This window comes from Lissotriton helveticus, chromosome 3_1, assembly GCF_964261635.1.
Source record: "Lissotriton helveticus chromosome 3_1, aLisHel1.1, whole genome shotgun sequence".
NCBI classification, from domain to species: Eukaryota; Metazoa; Chordata; class Amphibia; order Caudata; family Salamandridae; genus Lissotriton; species Lissotriton helveticus.
In genome coordinates this window covers 1,577,101,615-1,577,115,409 of record NC_136061.1, presented here as the reverse complement: position 1 = coordinate 1,577,115,409, position 13,795 = coordinate 1,577,101,615, and the positions used below count along the sequence as shown (strand labels likewise).

The following is a 13,795-nucleotide window of genomic DNA, read 5'->3' as shown; positions in this document are numbered from 1 at the left end:
AGTTAGGATTTTCCCAGTTTAGGGGAGTAAAGTTAGGACTCTTAACTTTAGGACTCCTAAATGCCTTCTGTGAATACCAAAAGCCAGATTCATCATACTAAAATCGGCTGAGAATCTGGCCCTTTGCGAGCGCTATTTTTGCATTTGGGATTCATCATCCCAAATGCAAAAATCGCAATTCTAGAAATCGCTATATTGCGGATAATTGCATTTAAGGAATCTCTAATTGAGAGTCCTTAAATGCAATTCATGAACCATTTTAAAATTGCGAATTCGCAATCTGGGTCCGCTATTTACCGCGAAGTCCAACTACGTGGTAAATAGCGAAAACGTGGTGCATTTTTCTAAGTTGTATGTTACACACACACATGTCCTTTGGACATGTGTGTGCGCAACACCAGTGTACATTACAATTTCAGGGGTGCTACAGGGTGTCCTTTGAACACCCTGGCACCCTTGAAATCGCTTCCTTATTTGCGATTCTCTAATTGCTAATCGCAAATAAGGAATGACTCCCCATTCATTCCTATGGGCCTTTAGGCCCATAGGAATGAATGGGAAAGCCATTCCTTATTTGCGATTAGCAATTAGCGAAACGCAAATAAGGAAGCAGTAGAAATCGCAAAAAATATTGCGATTTTTACATGAATCCCGTTTTGCGAGTCTTTAATAGCGATTCCTTAATAATCGCTATTAAGGACTCGCAAAACATGACCATGATGAATCTGGGGGCTAAAGTTAGGATTTTCTCAGTTTAGGAGTAGTAAAGTTAGGGCTCCTAATTTTAGGACTCCTAAACCGAGACAAATCCTAACTTTAAGACTTTCGGTATTCACAGCAGGCATTTAGGAGTCCTAAAGTTAGGAGTCCTAACTTTACTATTCCTAAACTGAGAAAATTCCTAACTTTAAGACTTTCCGTATTCACAGAAGGCATTTAGGAGTCCTAAAGTTAGGACTCCTAACTTCTGTGAATACCGAAATGCGTAAGTGCCTTCTGTGAATACTAAAATGAGTAAGTGCCTTTTGTGAATACCGAAAATGGTAGTAAGTTTAGGATTTTGTCTTAAGTTAGTTCTATGAATCGGGCCCTATATGTTTTATGTACTTTTATGGTTCTAGAAAGCAGAATAAAGCATTATCAAAGGTATTAAAAAGTCAGGTTTGGGTCTGGCAATAGGTTTAGCTTGCCAGGTTTATGAGGCACTTTAAACTGCATACAGAGGCTCTGCAATGGAGATATGTTTATAGGGCTACAGAAGTGGGTGGTACAATCAGTGCTGTAGGCGCACTAGTATTTACAGGCCTTGGCCATAGGTAGTGCACATTACTAGGGGCTTACCAATAAATTAAATATGCTAATTGTGAATAAGCCACTGTTACCACATTTTAGGGAAAGAGCACAAGCACTAGTTAGCAGTGGTAAAATGCACAGAATCCTAAAGCCAGCAAAAACGAAGTCAGCAAAAACAGGAAGTCTGAATGCAAAAAGTCAGTGGAAACCACACCAACGATGCCAAATCGAACACCCAGTAAGACAGGCATACACTTGAGAGACATTCCAATGATAATTTGTTCTAGAGTGGCATCATGGTATTTGTTGTATACAACAAGTGCAGTTAAACAACATAGTAAAAATATGTACCTGACTACATAATTAAGCAATTAGCAAGTTCTGAAGTGCATTGTAGCCCAGAAATATGTGAACCGGAAGTGATAACTTTGACTGTGGAGCAATTAACCAGTAAATAACAGAAGAAATAATATTTACCTATACACAATTAAACTCGGTATTAGCAATCTGCTTAAACGATTATGATTATCGTTGCAAATGCACAGGCTGCAACATACTACATGTTGCACATATAGAGTAAAATCGTGAAATCCACCTGCTATTTTAAGATTCAATAGAAAACCTATCGGGTCAAAGCACATTACGAGTAGCGACATAAAGATCTCTCCTTGATAACTTACCTGAAGAGAACCCTAGAATGACCACCGCCATGAGCCAGCAGAATTTCAAAAGGTCGCCAAATATCATCTAGAAAGGAAAGGGAGCAGTGTTAAAAGTAAACAGAGCCAAGCAATCTCAAGAGGTAACTGGTGCAAGTATGTGATTGAAATAGCATGGCAATGGGGGGTTGGGTTAAAATGCCTGCTCTCTCTTGGTAGCATCAACACTCTCCAGCATCATTTCACTAGCAGATGCATATGATTCGTAGACTTTTAACTACTTGAGTATGCATTTCTTTATTACATTAGTAAAAATGATAGCAAGCTGGATATACTACAAAACAGTGCTTCAAACAGAAATACATAAAACATTAACATTCAAATTCATAACATTTGAAGTATTAACTGCCAGAAGCTATATTTCAGACAACATCTTCTCAAAGGGCTCCATAAATTAGACAATTTACATAAAACACATTATTTTATGTCATTGGTACGGACAAAATGTACTGCCCTTAGCAAGTAGCCATGCCAAATTGGAACAAGCATTTACAATGCAACGGTTTCGCCTTTTCAAAAGTTAGAGCTATTGGCATTGTAAATGAATTTTTTTTTTATTTATGTGTTGGTTTTGAAAACAGATAAATAAATGGCATTGTCATTTACATTGCCAATAGCTTAATCTCTCACAAATGTGAGACCTATTTTACCCTACTGGATGAGCTCAGCAGACAGCAATTACTACCACACACACACACCCAGAGCCACAGACACCCAGAGCCAGCGACACACACCCAGAGCCACAGACACCCAGAGCCACACACACACAGCCAGCCACACCACCCAGAGCCACACACACCCACCCAGAGCCACACACACCCACCCAGGAGAGCAAGCACAGCAAGGGGGCAGGGAAGCAAGCACAGCGAAGGGGCAGGGAAGCAAGCACAGCGAGGGGGCAGGGAAGCAAGCAAGCACAGCGAGGGGGCAGGCAAGCAAGCACAGCGAGGGGGCAGGCAAGCAAGCACAGCGAGGGGGCAGGCAAGCAAGCACAGGCAGGGGGAAGGGAAGCAAGCACAGCCAGGGGGGCAGGGAAGCAAGCACAGCCAGGGGGGCAGGGAAGCAAGCACAGCCAGGGGGGCAGGGAAGCAAGCACAGCCAGGGGGGCAGGGAAGCAAGCACAGCCAGGGGGCAGGGAAGCAAGCACAGCCAGGGGGCAGGGAAGCAAGCACGGCCAGGGGTCAGGGAAGCAAGCACAGCCAGGGGGAAGGGAAGCAAGCAAAAGCCAGGGGGAAGGGAAGCAAGCGCAGCCAGGGGGAAGGGAAGCAAGCGCAGCCAGGGGGAAGGGAAGCAAGCGCAGCCAGGGGGAAGGGAAGCAAGCGCAGCCAGGGGGAAGGGAAGCAAGCGCAGCCAGGGGGCAGGGAAGCAAGCGCAGCCAGGGGGCAGGGAAGCAAGCGCAGCCAGGGGGCAGGGAAGCAAGCGCAGCCAGGGGGCAGGGAAGCAAGCGCAGCCAGGGGGCAGGGAAGCAAGCGCAGCCAGGGGGCAGGGAAGCAAGCGCAGCCAGGGGGCAGGGAAGCAAGCGCAGCCAGGGGGCAGGGAAGCAAGCGCAGCCAGGAGGCAGGGAAGCAAGCGCAGCCAGGGAAGCAAGCGCAGCCAGGGAAGCAAGCGCAGCCAGGGAAGCAAGCGCAGCCAGGGGGCAGGGAAGCCAGGCAAAACCTAATAAAAAGGGTATGCATGGAAAACTTGTGCAACACCCCGAGTACACACCGTATGAGCCGCCCAGGAGCAGCGCATGACCAAGTACACCCGCCTTCCCTCCAATGGAAGTCAGCCCATTCCACCCCCCCAAGAAGGACAATGAACTTGGCTCTCATGCCCAGCGTGTCGCACAGACGGCACCGAAGTGCTACGACAAATAAACAATTGTGCAAGAGCTCCCCAGAGACCCATCCACTGAGCCGCACACAAGCTGTCCCGGGCCGACCCAGCTCCACAACTACGCAACCCGGCTCTGGCCGCAAGGCACCTCCAACCCCAATGCCGCCGCCCCCCCCCCCCCCCCCCCGACAGGGGCAACAGAACATGCAACAAAACACACCCTCCGGCCTCGGGGACTGCAGGTGAGGGGGGGAGACAATGCCCGGGCACTCACCGCAACATGCCAGCGTGTCCAGCAGACCATAGCATCCACAAGGGGGGGCAGGGGACTCACCGCCAGAGGCGCCAAAGGCAACCACTGACCCGACGCGTGAGCGGCCTGACCATGCAACGCGGACCCTTGTTGAACGAACGAGAACGAGAGCAATGGAGGGGGGGTGGGAACGGAGACACGGACAGCGGGAGGGGGGCGGGGGAACATCCACAACACGGAAACACTGATGTTAGCCTCACAATCTGGAGAAACCCGAGAGTGAACTTCACCTCCCGCCCCAAGAACACCAGGCTTCTTCTTTTACTTCGCTTCCAACTCTAACCATCGCCAACCAGAGAGAGATAATTGGGAAAGCTGGGTTTCTTGAGATGGACAGGCCAGGGTGCCGCGCTGGGAGTGTCTGTCTGGCTGCACCTCCCTCCAAGCTCCTGCGATTGGTTGGAACGAGCAGCACGGCCAGCCAATACTGGAGAAAACAACCACCGCTGCACCGGAAGAGGTCGCAGAACTGCCCCGGAAAACATCGCTCAGCCTCAAGGGGACCGACACTCCACAACTGTGTGTCCTGAAACTTTGTAAGCCGAAAACCTGCAGCCAGCTGCTTCTGGCAAAAGGAGCGTGAGAGCTGGCTGGCGCGGGAAGATACAACTCCAGCATCAACGAGGGAGTTGAATTCCGCATGCTGGCAGAATCTAAAGAAGCGCTATAGCTGCAGAGTAGAGCGGAGGCATGTGCCATATTAATATCTGAGAAGACGTCAGTATTTTCTAACATGAGATTTCGCCTGCGCGAACGCTGCTGTGCAGCTGACGCCAGGCAAAACCTATAAAGGGTCAGTTTGCAGAGGAAAAATGTGATGTGTTTATGTTGTGTTTTGTTCCATGTCCTGTTGCAGGCACCAAGCCTACCCACACAAGTGAGGTACCAGACCTCCACCAAGCAGCAGCCTTCAAACTTCTGCTCGGGTTCAACTTGCTTATTTGCCATGATGAAAGGTTCTTGACTTCCCAAAAATTTCCTAAGATCGAATGTAGAACATTTCACTGGGACCAATGCAGAGGAGCAGCCCACCACAACAACACCTTCCCAGACGTGTTTTTGGACTTCGCCCACTCAGCTATATGAAATTACTTCGTGTCTAACATGGAACACATTAGACACAGTTCGTACTGGGGTGGGGGGGGTTGGTACAGGCAACGGGAGGGGGGAGGATGGGAAACATTGATAACGGGATCAGGGAATACAAATAAACAAAGCAAAAGCTGAATTGCAACCGTTTCTTAGTCAAACTGCAAGGGGGGTGAGCGCAAAGCCCGACGCCATCTGCAGTTGTAGCCACCTCATTCGCACAGCTCCGAAATAGAGTAAATAAAGCAGAACTGGAAAATAAAAATCAAGGCACATTAATTAAGCGCGGCCGAGCTGGGCACGCGCACGATGCAAATAAAAACAAGCACAGCCAAAGACAACAGCGCTGACAATGTAAAGAAGTGGGTGTGGCCAAAAGCAGACAGTGTGGCAACCCTCAGCGTAATGATTGTCTCCGGTGCAATCATTACACTGAGTTGCATCATCCATGAAGCAAAACAACGCGCACCAATCACACGTGCTCCCCTTTACCTGTTGTACTCTGAAAAAACGTAAATGGAAGTCCCAGCGTCGCGACTACCCGACCCCGCCACCTGCAGGTACACAGTTGCTGGCCCCGGGCGGTCTACACCCCGCCGCTTTTCCAGGTTCTTGATGTGCCGCAAGGTATCCTTCGGTGGCTGTGGCTTCCGGGAACACAGCGGTCGGCTGTATCCTTGCTGTTCCTCCATCCTGCGGAGCAGGAAGGAACGGCGTAGCAAGAACGCCAAACGCGGCACCAGCATTCAGCTGCGAGGGGGCATGCAGCTCCTGTTCACAGCAGACGCACACTAGAGGATGTCTCTCTTTTATGTCAGTCTTCTGTGCAGTCACCCTCGCCGAGCACCTAGTGCTGTCGCCAACGTCAATGCAGTGTTTCTGAACGTGTTACACGAGTCAGACAATATTCAATGATTTTTTCCCCTTTTCAAAATGGCGCCTGTACCGCACACGAAAGGCGCAAGTAATAGTCTGACATTACAGCTCCCCTCCAAGCTAAGCTTCAACCTTAGCATTCCAGTTTCATATACATAACACCGAGCTAACAATAATTTTAGGGTACAGATTCTCTTCAAAGTTCCTTGAGAAATTGGCTTAATGTTGCATCTTCTAAGTAGTTACAACAAGTCAGGTCCCGGGCCGGCCAGCCAATCACAGCGCGGCCCGGGAATGACGTCACGGGGGTGTCCCGGGCCGGCAGCCAATCGCAGCGCGGCCCGGGACAAAGGGGCGGGGCTTAAAAAAAGCACCAGAAACGCCCCCGAATCGCGTTTTCGAGAGAAAGCGCGATTGACAGCCTCTGCCTCCCAATGGCTAGCCTCCATTTATGGAGCTAGCCAATGATAGGCAGAGGCGGGTCATCACCCCAGATAGAACTCAAGAGGTTTTGCTAGCGCATGCGTACTTCGTACGCATGGCTAAGGCAAAACCTAAAAATATTAGTCATAATCAATCTATTTTTCCCAAGGGCTTTACACAAGCACAAAATATGTACAAGTGATTCACTTTTATAACAACAGCAAGGGCTCTGCTATTATTAAAGTGCCATTATAAAACGTATGCCAGTGCTGTCGAAATTCTGCAATAATGATTAATAAACATCTCAACTGAACAAGTTTAGCTTTTTACGCTGCAGGATCAGTATTAACATAAGTTTCCTTAAACGTTTACTGATATGAATTCACTATATAACAAAGTAGATATAGAAAGAAAATGCAATGAATTCACTGTCACACAAAACTACTTTAATCAGCACCTGGACAGCTGCCTAGCCTGTTACTTGCCTTTGGCCTCGAGTTCCTGCTTGTTCCAGCTTGATCCAATGGCACCACCGCTGCCCGTTTTTTCCCTCTTGGGTTTTCCCACTGACTGTTCTTCTTGCCAACAGGCACACCAGGACCTACTTAAGGCAGTCTGCAGAGAAACTGCACACCGGACACAAGCCTGCCTGCGCCTGTCCATGCCTGGCCCGGGCCCACCAACCAACACGACCCTTGGTCCTGCTGGCTGCCGCATCAAACACTGCCTTTCCGCTAATCCAAGGTTCACGGTAGGACCTTTCACATGCACCCTCTAACAGTTCACCTGCACTGCACACACAAGCCCATGGCCAGCCCCACACCAAACAAACCACAGACACCACCTGAACAAAAAAATCTACTTCCATGCGCCTTTCTTAACACACGCTCACTATGCAAACACACCACTGAGATTTAGGACCCCATCTCCACCCTCAAGCCCTACGTCCTTTTCCTCACTGAGACCTGGCTCAATCACACTTCTGCGGCTGAGATCGCTGCCGCAATACCCAAAGGATACAAGATCACCCACCTCGACCATATCAGCAAGCCTGGCTGATGGATCGCCTTCATATACAAGGCATCCATCCAATGAACCACCACAAATGACGACACCACCCCAACCATGGAACATCTCAACTTCCGACCCCAAACAGACATCAAAAACACCATCAGGGTCACACATCCTACTGGCAATGGCAACAGTGACATTTGAAAATGATGGGGCAAATCAGTGGCAGATCTCTGGGGTAACGCACACTTGCCATGGAGACTTAAACAGCATCAGTATTTTCCAACGGTGGGGGGGTTGCTCTCTGCTCCACTCAGGCACACACACAGAGGCCTTCTTATCTGTGGCTGCTCCTGCTGTTGCTGCCAGCAGCAGTCCAGTGAAGAGCTATTATGGATTTGGGACAGACTTGCTCAAGTTCTGGCAAAGAGTGTCTGGGATGAAAGCGGGAACTACAGACGGACAGACAGTACTAGTGGCAGTAATTGAACGAGGGTTAGAATGGCAGCCATACGTTCAACGTCATCAAGTCAAAGGCTCATTGACACCATTGCAGGGCATCCAAACTTTAGCAGGCAATGCTCATGAGGAAGACAGACACAATGAGAGTAGGGAAATGGCAAGAAACCCTAATAGCACGTGCTTTGGACACCAGAACAACTAAGGGAAGGAACTTCCACTGCAACTGCTCCCAGAAATCCTTATGGAGGGGGGTGACTGAGCAAACAAACTTTACTAATCATGGAGCTGCTCTCATGCAGGACAGCAGCTCCATGATTGTTTGGAGCAGACTCAGGCAATGCTCCTTTTCCGAGTAGTAGTCTGTGTCTGCAGTTCACTGGGCTGTTATACAGCTCACAGATTACTGTGGTTTCAAGTGCTCATGTTGGACTGGCTATGGCACAACAGCAAGCCAATCCAGCATGCTCACTTTAGGCAACTGTCTACAAGCCGGAATGGCCTCACCATCATAGGCGAAGCTCAATAGACCATTCCATTTATTTTTGTTTCCTGTAGCTGCTGTGCTCGCAGCAGGTGGGGCAATGCTCCTCTACCGCTGCCTATTGGTACACACACAGCCTTCTGCAATTTCATCACGACTTCATCGACACCCTTGCAAAAGACTACATTTTGCGTGGAGACCCCAACTTCTAACTCAACAAACACAATGACATCAACACTACCAACCTCCTCCACAGCACAAACAACATTGGACTTACCCAACTCATCCACAGCCCCACGCACACCAAAGGCCACACGCTAGACTCCATCATCACCTCCAGTGGCCAAATCAGGTACAGCCACACTACAGAACTCACCTTGCCCAACCACTCCATCAACCACTTCAACATCACAGGTTCAAAGACCTCTGTCCTCAGTCTGCCAAAACCCACCACCACAGCTGGAGCACAGTCTCAAAGGACACATGGATCAATGCCCTCAACACCTCCCACTCCATCTCCTCCAACAACCTAGACCAGCACATCAGGAACTTCAACAACTGGATCCACACCTGCACCAACAGCATAGCTCCCATCTGCCACAACACCCAAAGAAGGTCCACCAAGCAGGCTAACTGGCATACTTAAGATCTCAGAACCGCTAAATTACACTGTAAACAACTGGAAAGGAGGTGGCAAATCTGCAAGGACACAACTGACAAGACCTCCTTCAAGACAGCCCTCAATATCTACCACAGACAGTTGTGAGAATCAAAGAAAAAAGGCCTAAACCTCACGCATCGAATCAAGCTCCAATAACAGCGAAGAACTCTTCACCATCGTCAAAGAATTCTCCAACCCCTCAGCTGCAACAAACAACATTATCCCCTGACAGGAATTCTGCAACAACCTTGCAAACTTCTTCCACGACAAGATCACCAGCATCTACAGAAACTTTACATCCCAGCCCAAGATCACTGACTTCTTCAGGCAACACAACAACCCCGCTACCACCACAGACATCCAACAACTGAATGGAGCCAGTTTGCCCAACAGGACACAGCTTCCATCATGAACTCGGTCCACTCAGGAGCCCCTACCGACCCATGTCCTCACCACATCTTCGACCTAGGCAAAGCCAGAATCAGCCACATACTCACCACCTTGTTCAACACCTCAATTGCCAAGGATACCTTCCTGGGGACTGGAAACATGCAGAAGTCACTGCCCTACTAAAACAATCATCAGCAGACCCCAGCAAACTCAACAACTACCAACCGATATCCCTGCTCCTGGCCAAAGTATTAGAAAAAGCCATCAAACAACAGCTCTCCTCACATCTGGAACAAAACCTCCCACTTGACTCCTTCTTTCCGGATTCCGCAGCAACCACAGCACTGACACAGGCATCATAGTGGCTACAGATGACATCTGAGCCCTACTCAACTGAGGAGAGACTGAAACTCTGATCCTCCAAGACCTGTAGGCAGACTTTAATCTGGTCTCCAACCGCACACTCATCACAAGGGTGCAGAACATAGGCATCCAAGGAGCTGCTCTCAGAAGGATCAGCTCGTTTTCTCACAGAAAGAATGCAAAAAGTCTGCCTTCACCTCTGAACCCAAGAAAATTATCTGTGGAGTTCCCCAAGGATCCTGGCTCAGCCCCACCCTCTTCAACATTTATATAAGACCCTCTAGCCAGCAACACCAAAACCCACAGACTCAACACTATATGCTACACCGACAACACACACAACTCATCCTCTCACTCTCTGAAGACACCACCAACATCAAGACTAACTTCCTCAACTGCATGACAGATGTTGCTAACTGTAGGAATGACAACTGCCTGAAGATCAACAAGGACAAGACAAAGTCAATGATTTTTGGAAACAAAAGCTCCCCATGGGAGCATTCCTGGTGGCCCTCAGAAGCCGATCCTACTCCCACCCCCATTGACCAAGCTAGGAACCTAGGCATAAACTGGACAACAAGCTAACCATGGTGACTAAGGTTCACTACGTCTCCTACTCCTGCAACAACATAATCCCCATGCTTTCTAAGATATTCAAATGGCTATCCCAAAGCTCAAGACGTACCATCGCCCAGGTTCTCATCTCCAGCTGACTAGACTACCGCAATGCACTCTATGCATGGATTGCAGCTTATCTCCTGTAGCACCTATAAACCATACAGAACACTGCAGCCAGACTAGTCCTGGATCTCCCTAAATGAACCCTCATCACCCTCTACACCAGGAAACTCCACAGGCTCCCTGTACAGAAACAATGCCAGTTTAAGCTCCTGACCCATGCATACATGGCCCTAAACAACTGTGGATCCACCTACTTGAACCACGCTTAGACTTCCAAAAACGCACCTGACATCTCTGCACCTCTTTCTCTAACCCTCAACCCCCACATCCAACATAGTAGATGTAGAGGTAACTCCTTCTACTAGAGAATAGACTTGAAACAAGCCACCCTTTAATTTACAGCCCTATCCATCTCTTCCAGAGTTCCAATAGTCCCCGAAGACCTGGATGTTCGGCTAATCAACTGGACCCTGCCACCATCTTAATTCCCTCATGGGTGACAAGTAGCGCTCTACACATCTACTGATTGATTGAATCAGCTAATCTACTTTGGTCAGGTAGAATATCCCTCTCAATTTCAGGGTGGATATTAGGAGTCAATTAATAAATATGGGATAAAGTACCCCATACTGTATATTATAAGGATATTGCAAGTCATCAAGGAGTTCCATGACCATACAGTGAAACGAGGCAGATGTCCAAGTTCCTTTATAACGTTCAATGCTACAGTTTCTCATTTAGTATTCACTTTTCTACAATTGCCTTAAGAGTGGAAAAAATAAGCATGTTGCATAAATATTTACCTTTTCTGATTGACACTCTACTGCCAAAAAACAGAGCCAAAGAAAGAAAAACAATGTTTATGATTTATCAAAGCTCAAGACGTACCATCGCCCTGGTCATCATCTCCAGCCGACTAGACTACCGCAATACACTCTATGCATGGATTGCAGCTCACCTCCTGTAGCAACTATAGACTATACAGAACACTGCAGCCAGACTCATCCTGTATCTCCCTAAATAAATCCACATCACCCTCTACCTCAGGGAACTCCACTGGCTCCCTTGACAGAAACAATGCCAGTTTAAGCTCCTGACCCATGCATACATGGCCCTAAACAACTGTGGACCCGCCTACTTGAACCACTGCTTAGACTTCCAACATCGCACCTGACACCTCTGCACCTCTTTCTCTAACCCTTAACCCCCACATCCAACATAGCAGATGTAGAGGTCACACCTTCTACGTAGCAGAATAGACTTGAAACAAGCTACTGTTTAATTGACAGACCTATCCATCTCTTCCAGAGTTCCAATAGTCCCAGGAGACCTGGATGTTCGGCTAATCAACTGGACCCTACCACCATCTGAATACCCTCATGGGTGGCAAGTAGCGCTCTACACATCTACTGATTGATTGAGTCAGCGAATCGACTTTGGTCAGGTAGAATATCCCTCTCAATTCCAGAGTGGATTTTAGGAGTCAATTAATAAATATGGGATAAAGTACCCCATACTGTACATTATAAGGATATTGCAAGTCATCAAGGAGTTCCATTGCCATACAGTGAAACGAGGCAGATCGCCAAGTTCCTTTATAAGGTTCAATGCTACAGTTCCACATTTAGGGGGTCATTAGGATGGCGGGCGGACTTTGCCCGCCCGCAATTCTCGTGGTAATAGGGACCGGCTGCCGTAAGGGCAGGGGTCCCATCACCAGCATTAGGATGCGCCCGCCACAGTGGCGGGCGCATCCCGCATTCCTACTATTGTGGCAGGCGGTGCACTCAGCACCGCCCGCCACAATGGCAGGAAAGCATGCTGTGCACTTCCATGCACAGCATGGCAGGCACCACGCGGTGCCTGCCATGCTGTGCATGGAACTGCTGGGGGGTAACATAGGTACCCCCCATGTGCACCCCCACGCCCCGGAGTCACTGGGGGCCCGCAATGGGCCCCCGCAGAGATTCTCTGCATGCCTTTCCGTGGCAGCAATGAAAGTCATTGAAAAATGCACATCATAATATGGCTGGCGGTGTCACCATATTATTCCTTTTCCGTCGAAAAGCAGCGGACAGTATTTCCGTCCGCCAAGTCCCCCCCACCATACTAATATGGTGGGGGGAAAACTAGTGTGGATGTCGGGCGGATTGCCTCCGCCAGGCCGGCGGTGGCTACCGCCAGCCTGGCGGAGGCAATCCGCCCGACATCATAATGGGCCCCTTAGTATTCACTTTTCTACAATTGCCTTAAGAGTGGAAAAATAAGCATGTTGCCATAAATATCTACCTTTTCGGATTGACACTCAACTGCCAAAAAACAGAGCAGAAGAAAGAAAGGCAATGTTTATCATTCTTTAACTAGCTCCTTTGATTCTGCTCTCTGATCAGAACTGCCTTGCCATCCCCTACTGGCAGCAGACATTGTGACGTCAGAACTCAAATGCAATAAGTTATTACTGTTGAATGCCAACCTAATTTCTTTATAATCTTTTGGTGTTCAGAAGTCGCCAAATATAAATGGACTCCAGAATCCCATGTATTTTATTAGAAATATTGCTTATCTTCTCAACAGTATTGGTACAAAGCTCAAAGCTTCTTGACATTGAGGTCATTTAGGCCATAATATTCAAGCCCTCCAGCTGACTTTAATACACTGAACAATGATCTCTGAACACTCACAAATGTTGCATATATTCTACTAAACATTTGAGCTGATGTTACTTGAAGAATTTGGAATATTTTTTCTCTTTACTTACATGAAAGCAAGGATAGTGAAAAACCAAAACACCAGGAGTAGGGGTATTTACATCAGCAACACTTTTCCATCATTTTCCCATCCCATTGTTGACTCCATACTCTCACCCTTGCTCCCTAGACAGCTCCCAACTTGATTGAGGGACAGAAATATGGGAAATGTGTGGAAACTGCAGAAAGTAAAGACCTCTTTTGTTTCTATTCCATCACTGTCTTCACTCTTGAGACCAACAGTAATAACTGCGTTTTTAAACTGTACATGTTGTTGGCAGATTTTAAACCAGTCTTTTAAAATTGAAACCAGTTTTTAATATTGAAACCAGTTTTTTAAAATTGAAGTACTGTGTGTGTTGTACTGTGCACTGACACTGTAACATAGCTGTGTTATAGCTCCTGGGCGCCATTTCCACTCTTTGGCACCAAGGTTAGCAGTCTACTCACAAGACGCTACCCAAGATA

General features: G+C 48.0%; 1 protein-coding gene across 1 annotated transcript in view; it reads right to left on the bottom strand.

The window, feature by feature from the left end:
• Positions 1 to 13,795, bottom strand: part of LOC144824281 (transient receptor potential cation channel subfamily V member 6-like) — a 258,022-nt gene that overhangs the window by 41,394 nt on the left and 202,833 nt on the right. Inside the window, exon 13 of the mRNA XM_078683411.1 lies at positions 1,974 to 2,040. Coding sequence (XP_078539537.1) covers positions 1,974 to 2,040 — 67 coding nt within the window. The remainder of the gene's footprint in view (positions 1 to 1,973; positions 2,041 to 13,795) is intronic.